The sequence below is a fragment of the Bombyx mori genome, chromosome 26 (assembly GCF_030269925.1).
Source record: "Bombyx mori chromosome 26, ASM3026992v2".
NCBI classification, from domain to species: domain Eukaryota; kingdom Metazoa; phylum Arthropoda; class Insecta; order Lepidoptera; family Bombycidae; genus Bombyx; species Bombyx mori.
The window spans coordinates 6,208,716-6,221,710 of NC_085132.1; the positions used below are offsets into that span (position 1 = coordinate 6,208,716).

Here is a 12,995-nt window from a genome sequence, read left to right on the forward strand (position 1 = left end):
CACATCGTTAAGTACCTACAACAAAAAGAAAACATACACATTTTTTTGTCAATTAATCAAAAATATATATTGGTTAAGTGTTTGAGAACGCAATAGGAGAATATAAAATTATGATTTTGATACTTCTTATTACATCTTACTACATTAAATTTTACTTATTACCTTATGAAATGAATGAAACGAAAAGACGACTCTGAAGCATTCAGTTTGCGAGAGACCTAATACCTACTTATAAAAAACCTACTTAGGAAAGTTACACTTTTTTTTATTGCCTACTACAGACGCTACGCGGCCCGCCTGATGGTCAGTGGTTATCGTCGCTCAAGAGTTAGCTTACACCTGTATATTCTCCGCAAACGACATTTGAAGAAACCACTACTACTGCATGTGAACACGCATGTTTTACTAACATGAGTACTTTAAGTCCACTTTAAGCACTTCATTATAATCTCAAGAATATTTTCCATTTGCGCACATTTTTGAACGTCGTCGTGGCCTAAAGGATCAGACGCCCGGTGCATTCGTATCTAGCGATGCAAAGGTGTTCGAATCCCGCAGGCGGGTACCAATTTTTCTAATAAATACGTACTTAACAAATGTTCACGACTGACTTCTACGGTGAAGGAATAACATCGTATAGGTAATAAAAATTAAATCTGCAAAATTATAATTTGCTTAATTACTGATGGTAGGACCTCGTGTGAGTCCGCACGGGTAGGTACCACCGCCCTGCGTATTTCAGCCGTGAAGCAGTAATGCGTTTTGGTTTGAAGGATAGGGTAGCTTTTGTAACTATACTGAGACCTTTAGAACTTATATCTCAAGGGGGTTGGCGCATTTACGCTGTAGATGTCTATGGTCTCCGGTAACCGCTTAACACGAGGTGGGGGTAAGCTCGTCCACCCATCTATGCAATAAATACATAAAAACATAAATATCGAGTAGCCCCGTAAACTTTAAAGTATTCAAATGTTTAGTAATAGTAATATCAAAGTAATAAGTGCGAAATTAAATCGTATCTGGAGGATGTTTAAATTATCAAGGTCTCGCGAAAAGCGATGAAAACATTGATCAAAGGAACGGCTGATCAAAAGCCTTTGCAGTAGGCACATGGAAGGAGAAAAAAAATAAATAAAAAAAAAATGTAATGGTATAAAATGTATATAGTGATAGTTATGTGTTAGATTTTTTTAAGTTACTAACATAGATTATAAGTAATTATTACTAACAAAATGTTATGGTTTAAGAAAAAAAAAAAAACTGAAATAAAGTATTAATAATAATAAATAATAATTGTAAAGTTAATAAATTTTTTATTAAGCAAATGAGTTTATAGCCTTTTGAGTGTGTGTTTGAAAAAAATATACGAAAGCATTTTATTATAGAAGGCACGTATAGTTATTTTGGCCACCTAATAATTGTGACTATTAATAATTAAGATCGATCTAAAAATTTCAGTTTGCGTTTGTTAGATACAAATTGTGGACAATGGAACATTTTAATTCCTTCAAATGATCTTCTAATACAAACCCCCACGTCTCCAACAATAAATATAGATAATGTGTTAGATATATGTAGTCAATATAATTAAAGATTATCCTATCAATATTATGAATGCGAAATTTTATGGGAATTCGAACTCGAACATCAGAATAGTCCTATCTAATATATAATCTAATAATATAATATATGTATACGTATATAGGTATAATATACCTACTACTAACTAGTGGTCCCGCAGTAGTCGAAATTCGACTTTAATTAATTGAAATTATATTATAAGTTTCAGCTTTATTGTGGTTCTATTGTCAAATACTATTCTAATCTATTGTCTTAATTCGATAATCATAGATTTCGCCAAGACTACCTAGACTATAGACAAATAATATTAAAGATAAACAATATTAAGTAAGCTCATCTCAATTTGACCACCGACTTTAAGCCATAAAAAAAGTTTGCCAATAAACAAAGAGTATATGTAAGTGTATATGTTTTTTTTTATTTTATTTTAATGATTGAAATTTACTGGTGGCCCGAAGGCCTTTCCAGTTTCACCAGGACAGGTGGGCGAGCAAAGGCTCAGCCAGGAGGAGTGGGATTTGCTAACAACTGCTCGAGCGCCTCCGCAGGAGACCTAACAACTCAAGAGCAATTGCTTTGCGAATGAATCTACTACCGGATCGGAATCGCGACCCTCTGAGAAGATCCGGCGAGAAACTCAGCGGGCTGATGCATGGGTTAGGACAAAGTGTATATGTGTGTGTGTGTCAAATACATGGTAGTGTGTGTAATGTTTTTTTTATTGATTTAATGTGTTATTAATACATAATTTAAAAAAAAATAGCATTCTGCACTTCTTCTCTATATTCTCTATAAGTGTGAGAAATGTCATACTCCTCAGTCCGCGCAATTTTCGTAAAAAGGGGTACAAAGTTTTTGCTTCACGTATTAATATATAGATATCGATAGTCACATTGGAACTTGAACGGGCTTCACTAATATTAATAATAACAATAGAGTCGATATAATAATAATAATAATAATAATAATAAGCCTTTATTGCTGTTTTACTAGCTTAATACATTACTTAATAATAAATTAAATTTAAGTGCAACTTATAATCAATATCAATTATTCCGTTCGGCGTTCGGTGTGGTTTTAAAAAACAGCTTGTCTCTCGACAAAGGCCTCCTCTAAAGATTGCCAATATTCTCGATTTTTGGCCATTCGACTCCAATGCGGGCCGGCGACACTCCTTATTTCATCTTCCCAACGTTTTGGCTGTCTTCCTTTTTTTCTACAGCCATCCCGTGGGTACCGATACAGAGTCGATATAGATAAAACTAAATCATAAAAATAATCTATTAAATAAATCCCAAATTCGTTAATAGCAACCCACAATACCGATATTGATCAAGTTTCAATTCGATTAAATCGCAAGCCGAGCATCATTGTGTTATGAACAGGGAAACAATAATCTAACACCCCTTGCCTTTTTCTGTCAGCCTCGATAACGTAAAGTGGCTATCTTCGACAATACATTATCCCGACTTATCTATGCCCATAACACGGAACTTGGGAACTGTTTTATTATAAAGTGCATTGTCTGCTATGGAAGAGCTCGGTCTACCGCCGAACGTAAATAATTTAACTGTCTTAAAAGATTCAAAAATAGTTTCCTAACATTGCCCCCTTAATATGTACACCATTTGTCAGGCCATAACTGGATTTAAATGACGCGTTACAAGAAACCCGAACACGCCCATTGTCAGAAGTATACCTGTCCTGTTCTACCGCGTTCTCGGATCGGATCGCGTTTCGCTCTCTGTCTTTTTCCACGGAGCCATAGCATGCATGTTTACCTTGTTACGAAGGCACTTAAAATATGCCAAGTGGAACGATTTGCGCTGCCAAAATGAGCTCTGTTATCTCAAGATTAAAAGACAAAGTCACTTGTCAGCGCAAAAGTGGGGGGCACAATTGAAGCGAGACACGCAACGAGAGAGATAGAACGAATCGTTACGTTTAAGTTAGTGAGTCCAAACGAGTTTTTATGTTCGGAAATCGTATTAAGCTTTTGTTGGAAACTGTTCCACTCAGCGCGCATAGTTGAGGCGTTTGTGTGGCCGAACTATTGCGTTTGTAATCAGAAAAGTGGGGATAGTGGTGATTGGCCGGTTTTGCCCCATATTGTCCTGAACGATACAGAGCCGTGCGGTCGAGCGTTTAGTGACGCGCTCCTCAGAATAAATCGTTTTTGAATCGTACGACAGTTGCAATCCGATTTTCGGAACTAACATTTTACCGTAAAAGTGAAAATTGTTACACTTAAATTTACGAACAAGGTTATGTGCTAGTGACGTATTGAATATCGAATAAAAATGTCATCGGTGCATTCAGACGATGACCAGGAGGAGATCAACGTGGACTCTGACAGCCGACTCTCGGGGCACTGCGACCGAAGTATCGCTTCGGAAGACAGAGATTCCGAACATAGCTACCACGAGAGGTTCCGTGATTCGCCAAACGACCACATGACAGAGACCCAGCCCAGAGTCAATCTGCCGTTCAGTATATCCCGGCTGCTGGGGAAGCAGTTCGAAGATATAGATAAGCGAAGGAATTCTGGCGAGAGTGATGATAGAAGTGACCAGGACACTGAATCGGAAAGTGCCAAAGACGACGCTAAAGACAGTTCTAGTTTGGCATTAAATTTCTCACACGCACCGGGCCTCTATCATAACTCCGGACTCTTGTTAAGGCCGGGGTTAGGGTTGGGTGGTGGGTATGGATTTTCTAGTAATCCCGGTGTTGTGAGAGTTCCGGCTCATAGAGCGTTGGGTGCACTTGGGGCTTGGGGTGTTGCGTTAGACCCCATGAGACAGGCGGCCGCGGCTGCTTTTGCTCACCAGGTCGTCAAAGATAGATTAAACGGTGAGTACTTTCCCGAGGCTCTTGTAATTTATCTCTATAAAAAGATCAGCATACCGAAATCACTTGACAAATCGTCTTCTCGCATTAAAACTGTATAATCTCAAAACGTACTAATTTTTACAGGAGAGTGTTTTAAAGGTGTAACATGTGATATTTTTAATATTAATCATCTTTGCAACATTTATTTTCTATTTTTTACCTGTTAGATATTATTTTATATTATTTTATCTGTATTTTAAAGTAAGATAAGTTTTATGTATTAATTTTGTTAATAGTAGTCAAAATATAGGTAAAAAAAAAACAATAACTAAACTACGCTCTTTTGACAGTATTTATGAGAAAAATACTGGGGTGCCGAATGATTCCGCATATTAACTCAATTTCGAATATTTTTGGAAACTTTTAATGCGAAAAGACGAAATGTTCGCATGTTTTCGGCATTCTTTTTTTTTATTAATTAGATGGGTGGACGAGCTCACAGCCCACCTGGTGTTAAGTGGTAACTGGAGCCCATAGACATCTACAACGTAAATGCGCCATACACCTTGAGATATAAGTTCTAAGGTCTCAAGTATAATTACAACGGCTGCCCCACCCTTCAAACCGAACGCATTACTGCTTCACGGCAGAAACAGGCAGGGTGGTGGTACCCACCCGCGCGGACTCACAAGAGGTCCTACCACCAGTAAAAAGTTTCCTTAACCGAAGTTAGAATTAGCGATGTCCGTCCGTAATAATTGCACCCTTGCGTGCGATGACACACACAGCGAACTATTTATTTTAACTCGGCGCCCCATTATTTGGCGAGGTGAGATTGCAGGCGCCTTGTCCACTAATTTGTCGCCATTCCGTCGGACATTAGGGACCGATTTTTTATTAACGACTATCATCGGGTTTTTCCTGTTACAACACTACCGTGATAGAGAAGTGAACGGACTTGTTGAACTATTGAGTATCGAGAGGAAATAAATCTTTAGTTATATAAATTTCTTTAATAATAAAAGTACTTGTGAAATATATTTTTTTGCTTCTATAAATTTAGAAGATAATTTCTGGATAAAAAAGATTTTTATTATAATTTTTAAAAAGCTTACATTTCATACACTACGTATTACAGACACTACTAGGTATATCAGTCATGGCAAACGCTTAGAATATAATTTTTAAAGTACATATATCTCGTGATAATGTTTCCAAAAATCACAAAACTATCTTACAATTTGTCTGGAAATAGAGTCAGTGCAATAGTAAGTCTGTGACATATCCGAATGTTAATGCTTAAGCCGAAAGCGATATTAATTTGGCGTCTATAAATCGTGCCATTTTAAATATAAGAAGTCGTCATAAAAAGGGCTACTCGGTCGCCAAATCTGGGCTCATGTTAACAATTAGTGAATTGAAAACTATAGATAGTACCTTGTATACTATATAATTAGATTCAGAATAGACTTCACGTATCAATCGGATTAGACGGCATTTAAGTTGTTGATGTCTTCAGGCTCCGGTAACTACTTAACGTCAGTCGTGCCGCGAGCTCGTTCACCCGGCTGATCAGAAAAAAAATTACACTAAGATTTCAATGTTTTTTTTTTTATCTACCGGATATTCTATCTAACTTCAGGGTTTGCTTTTTAGGTTGATATAATGATTATGTGATTTATATATTCATCCAAATATAACAGTTTTTTTTTCAATTGTGCACTTAGGTATCACCTAGTTTTTTATTTTTTATTTATTAAAACTAAACCATGTCTAAATGATATTTTGGATATTAACTTTGATCCATTAGTATCTAATGTTTGTCAAATGTCGATCATTTGTAAGACAGAGCTTCGATGGTTGTTTTTTCTGCATCTACCGGCGGTCGAGCACCCGCGTCCAATCTCTAATTGAGAGAATAGACCCATAAAAGACCGGAAGTGGTCACGAAACTGCATCGATTTGGCGTTGAACAGCAAAGAAAAAAAAATTGATTGTTAGCTCTGAGTTTACATTTCAAAAAAGGAGAGTAAGCGTTTTTTTCACACATTTTTTTTTATTTCATTTTATTGCTTAGATTGGTGGACGATCTTACAGCCCACCCGGTGTTAAGTGGTTACTGGAGCCCATAGACATCTACAAAGTTACCTTGAGATATGAGTATGATTTTTTTTTCGAATCTAATCTGATAGCCTTGAGAGGCTATTTCAGCTTCTCCTTGACGTGTAGGTGAGCTCACGGGGCTCAAACCGGGCGTGTTGCTAACACTGACTCTATCTAGCAAGAGCAGTGCTTCGCAGAATCTACCACCGGATCGGAAACGCGACCCACTGAGAAGATCCGGCGAGAAACTCAGTGGGCTGAGACAAAGCAATACTTAGTCAGTGCCATTTCAGCTTAACGATTTAGCTTAAAACTAATCCTAAAAATGAAAATGGCACCTTTTATTTTATGAATTTTGACTGAAAAAACTTCCGTATTGTCTGAACAGTTAAAATGTTATCAAAAAACAAATCATAACCGTCATGAGATAAGTTGTTCACATAAACCTCTTTGAATATTTATAGATTCACATATCAAATTTAACTTTAGGCAGCAGCTTTGCTCTGCCCCTGGCATTGCTGATGTCCATGGGCGACAGTAATCACTTACCGTCAGGTGGGCCATCTGCTCATCTGCCTACAAGGGCAATAATAAAAACAACACACTCGGTTTGAGCCCCGTAAGCTCAGATACATGTCAAGGAGAAGCTGATATAGCCTCTCAAAGCTATCAGCACAAATAGGGAAGAAAAAAAAGATTTGTCTGTTTGTTAGAATGCAACATGAAAATCGTGTAGTAGATCTAGTGTTAGATGATCCTAAACGAACTATAATCAAGAGCTATTGAAGCTTAACCGGTGAGAGAATGATTTGGAGCGTATCATCGAAATGATACTCAATTTCCTTCTTTTGCGGTTACAGAGTTTTGCTCGGTGCATTAACGATACGACGTCACTTCGTCTGCGATTATTTTAGTTTATCTATATACTAGCGACCCGCCCTCGCTTCGCTTCGGAAACTGTAATTTATTATTGATTTCTCCACTATTTAATGGATGTTATTATACATATAAACCTTCCTCTTCAATCACTCTATGTATTAAAAAAAACCGCATCAAAATCCGTTGCGTAGTTTTAAAGATTTAAGCATACATAGGGACAGACAGATATACGGACAGAGAGAGCGACGAGCGACTTTGTTTTATAGTAGTAGTGATTAACGTGAAGTGAAAACTTACGCCTTTTTACGAAAATTGCGCGGACGAAGAAGTATGAAATTTCTTACACTTACAGATTACATAGAGAAGGAGTTCAGAATGTTAATATTTTTTATTAAATTATGCATGAGAAATACATTAAATCAATAAATAAAAACATTACACACACTCATGTATTTGACACACACACGCATGCATACTATTTATTTATTGTCAAACTTTTCTTGTTGCTTATAGTCTGTGGTCAAATTGAGAATAGATTAAATATTGTTTGTCTCTATTAATATTAGTCTAAAGTGTAGTCTTGGCGAAATCTGTGATTATAGAAGTATAATAGCCTTTGACAATAGAGTCATAATAGTGTACAAACATTTAATTTCAATTAATTATAGTCGAATTTCGACTACTGCGGGATCACTAGTTAACTAAATAACGTATAGAAATCACCGCACTAGATGCCGCTCTCTGAAGGCTTTAAAACGTTGAAAGAAAGGTCAATTTTTGTTTTGTGATCAACAATTCAAATAAATAATTATTTCCTATTTCGGCGGAGTCCGTTACTAGTTTAATAAGGTGAATGACCTAATGAAATAGAGATAAAATGTAGAGTTAGTTTTAGTTTTGCGAGATCTATCAAATGTTTTTGTAAATAAAGGCGAGGCTAGACAAGGATATTGATGTCCCACTGTATCGCTCGTGTTTCAAATTTGGATTTAATTTTCAATGTAGGTACTTGAAATACGAGCTGATCATTTATTATGGCCAATACATGGACATAGAACCAAAATTAATTATTTTTATAAATTTATAAATAAAAAAATTGTTTGAGTTGTAAGTTTGCGAGAAAATCTGTAACTATAATAACACATCCGGCTGTCGTGATGGTAGTAAGATAAAATACATGCCAATTTATGAATCTAATTACAGAAGATTTTCAATACGAAGCGTTACATCGAAATCCGCCAACATTTAATTACGTGAAATTTTGATTAACAATCATAGCGGAATTCTTTTCATAGTAGTTTAACCAATAACCCAATGTTAAATATTTTTATAAGTTCATTTTGGAAAATAAGTACAAATCAAGAATTATTATTTCGTAATATGTATACCTGTTGTGTTTCTCATCACCATTACTACATATTTACGTTTCTGCTTCGATCGATTTTGATTCATGAACCTAATATTTTAAGGTGGATTTTGGGATTCGCGTGGTTTATGTTACGTCCGGCCACACAAATATACCTACCATTAAAAACTCAGTGTTATACTCAGGCCTGTAGCTTTAATACCGGAAAGAAAACATAGAGGTTAACCTGATCCTGTAGACCGAATGGTAAACAGTCGACGTCGCCCAAAACACGTCATTACGAATCCTCCCGATCCATTAACGGTGCTTTTAGGTCAAGCACCGGTCACCGTCCTCGTCGAACCCGTTGCTTGCGACGAAGGGCTCGACGAGTGATTTAACCCATAGACACAGCCCACGAGTTTCTCGCCGGATCTTCTTAGTGGGTCGCGCTTCCGATCCGGTGGTAGATTCTGCGAAGCACTGCTCTTGCTAGGGTCAGTGTATACATCACTCCGGTTTGAGCCCCGTGAGCTCACCTACTTGTTAAGGTTACGCTGATATAGCCTCTCAAGACTATCAGCTTAGGTAGGGAAAATATAATAATAGGGGTTATATTGGAATATCTCGTGGAAGAGTTCTTTTTACTGCCCTAGTAGACAGATGAGTATCCACCTGATGGTGAATGGTTCGATAGCGTCCCGCGCTTAGATTTCCCGTCGGATCTTGACAGCGGGTCGTGATTCCGATCCGGTAGTAGACGCATTCGCGAAGCAGCAGTCTCCATTCAATCGATCACCAATAAATAACCCCACCCACGTGCTGCCTAAAAAGAAAAGAACTCCAACAATATCAATCAACTAAATAAATATGATCCTTGTAAAACGTTAATTAGGCCTCGCCGCATTATTATTGGCTTTTGAAGTGACCGACAGGCCACGCAATAAGATAATTAACCCTTTGAGTGCCATGTAGGTTACCAGTGCCCTAAGTGTCGCACTCAGATCATTATGTCGATTTCTGGTACTCCTCCTCCCTGACTCGCATTCCTCATTTCTCGTGGATCGTGACCATCTTCTCCCATTATCCTTCTCTGGATTATGAAATGAAATACGTTTATTTCAGGCAACTTAAGCCCATAAAATTTCACACACAGTTACATAATATTTGAATCAAAATACATATAAAATTAATATTACAATTTATCAGAATTATTAAAAATAAAAATAAACAAAAATGAAATCAAATCAAACGAAATCGAATCAAAATTATTAAAATTAAAACTGTCAACTACTAATATAAATTTGAAATTAAATAAAGGAACTAATACAATAATTAATGAAATAATGTTAACTGAGTAACCGCCACTATACCAGTCACTGTGTTAGATTAAAGAGAGATATCTTAACGTGATCTTAACGGTAGGCAGCGGTTTGGCTCTGCCCCTGGCATTGCTGATGTCCATGGGCGACGGTAACCACTCACCATCAGGTGGGCTGTATGATCGTCTGCCTATACGGGCAAAAAAATAAAAGATAGATGCTTATTACAACAGTGTCTTATATAGGAGCAGTCCAGTCTGTTGGCAATCATTTCCCCATCTTCTTCTGTTCCCGGCGGTGTGTATGGCATCGTAGACTGTGGTATCCAGAGTGGTGCGGATTTGGTCGGATCAGCGCATTGGTACTAAGGCGTCGGAATATCTAGTAGACTCTGGGAAAGACGAATCCGAAGATACTGAGAAGGAATCTGTTTCCAAGAGATCATAAATACTTTTTTTATTGCTTATTTGGGTGGACGAGCTCACAGCCCACCTGGTGTTTAGTGGTTACTGGAGCCTGTAGGCGTAAATGCGCCACCACCCACCTTGAGATATAAGTTCTAAACTATCAGTATAGTTACAAAGGCTGCCCCACCCTTCAAACCGAAACGCATTACTGCTTCACGACCGAAGTAGGCAGGGCGGTGGTGCCTACCCGTGCGGACTCACAAGAGGTCCTACCACCAGTAATTATGTACGCAAATTATAATTTTTGCGGGTTTGATTTTTATTACACGATGTTATTTATTCCTTCACCGTGGAAGTCAATCGTGAACATTCGTTAACTACGTATTTCATTAGAAAAATTGGTACCCGCCTGCGGGATTCGAACACCGGTGCATCGCTACATAATAATAATAATAATAATAATTCCGTCTTCCCAGGCGTGGCAGTGCTTAATACACATATTAATAATAATAAACATTTATTCCAAACACAAATTAAGGACAAAAAATAAATAAAAAAGATAACAAAAATAACGAGGCTTGGAAACGGTTACCGGCTCAGCAATGCCTAACAGTATCGAGACAATCGGTACTGCGGCGCTGATCTTCCATCAACATACGAATGCAATTAAGAGATCTTAAAGACTAAAACTCTTATTACAAAGATAGCAAATTTAAGCGCCTTAGTAACAGAAATCGACATAATTACTTCAGTGCGTCGCGTAGGTCACCGGTGACCTACACGGCAGTAAACCTGTTAAATGAGTTTCGTAATTGTTTTATAAATCGGGCCGTCCGTTTGATGGCCACTATTATTTGTGGTCGTAAACGAATGTATTTAGACGTTTTAATACGTTAGAAAACACGTGAAGACGTTTTGTTTTTGAATATTAATAAACACATTCGTATATTGATTAGGACGGTGATCCCGAAAAACCTTTGAGCGTACGAAATTACACAATATAAAAATGGAATTTTATTATATAATGCTCTTCAAATAGATCGAGTAATAAAAAAAAATGTTTTCTATTTTATTGCCAATTAATTTAAAATAATAATATTAATTAAAAATTCTTTATACCTAAATTAATTCAAGAATGATAATAAAAATAGAGATTTTTTTTTTAGTTTTATTACACTTTTAAATAAATATATTTTAACATTAATATTATAGTTATTTTATGTTACACAACGTGATTCTTATTTTATGATTTACATATTTTATTTATACGATCAGATTGATGTCCCGTTTTATTTACACTGAGTATTAAATACTTTTTAAAACACCCATTTATTGTAAAAGCTTTGTTTCTTTTTTTGCCCTTGTAGGCAGACGAGCATACGGCCCACCTGATGGTGAGTGGTTACGGTCGCCCATTGACTTCAGCAATGCCAGGGGCAGAGCCAAGCCTCTGCCTACCGCTTAATACTCTCCACAAGCCTCTTTTGAAGAAGGACATGTCATAGCGCTGGGGAAACACCGTGGAGGGGAGCTCATTCCATAGCCGGATGGTACGTGGCAAAAAAGACCTCTGAAAACGCACTGTGGATGACCGCAGTGGCTCCAGGTAGCATGGATGAACTCTACTCCGGTGGCGGGCGGTGCGATGGTAAAAACGAGATGCCAGTATCATCTCGAACAATTCCTCAGAGCACTCCCAATTTGTTTGAGCATAGTTTTATACAAAAAATACAACACTACTGTAGACTTACGAAGCTTGTGGTGATTATTGGTGGTGTGGGGACATAATTGTGTTCATGTAAAAATATTGTTCTATTCAGTCTATAGGAATGAGACCAATAACGTAATATCTAATAATTATAATCTATATACCTACATAAAAATGAATTGCTGTTCGTTACTCTCGCTAATACTCGAGAACGGCTGGACCGCTTTGGCTAATTTTGGTCTTGAATTATTTGTGGAAGTCCAGAGAAGGCTTAAAAGGTAGATAAATATGAAAATACTCGGAATTAAATAAAAATAACAATTTTGTTTTTCCTTTAATGTGTCCCCCGTCGGACGGATTCCTTTAGTTTGTTTTAAGTTTATTTTATACAAAAGTTTACGTCTTTTATTTATCGATTGAGGCACTACGAAGTCTGTCGGGTCAGCTAGCATATAATAAATAATATTTCTCTAACGCAGAAGTCGTTGTCACAAACGTGCATGGCAATGTGTTTCAATTTTAGGTATGGGCTATTCGTATAGTATATGATTCGAACTTCGACCTCAAGATGTAAAGTCGAGGGCGGCATTCACGTAGTGCTGTCTACTAAGTGACCGAAAGTTTGATTATCCAATAAGCCTTTAAATTCCCCACTGATATGCGATAATTATGCAACTATTTCATAACAATTTAAATAAATTTACAATCACGAAAAAAAACCATATATTTTTGTATCCGTAAATAACCGAGATATGTTAAGCGATATACTTATATACGCTAGTGCTGGTATCTACTAGTACTAGTAGATATCAGTACTA

General features: G+C 37.0%; 1 protein-coding gene across 1 annotated transcript in view; it reads left to right on the forward strand.

Annotated features, from left to right (window-relative positions):
* The first annotated feature begins 3,739 nt into the window (after window positions 1-3,739).
* Window positions 3,740-12,995, forward strand: part of LOC101743912 (T-cell leukemia homeobox protein 1) — a 69,672-nt gene continuing 60,416 nt past the window's right edge. Inside the window, exon 1 of the mRNA XM_038020724.2 lies at window positions 3,740-4,434. Within this exon, the coding sequence (XP_037876652.1) occupies window positions 3,882-4,434 (553 nt within the window). The 5' untranslated portion in view covers window positions 3,740-3,881. The remainder of the gene's footprint in view (window positions 4,435-12,995) is intronic.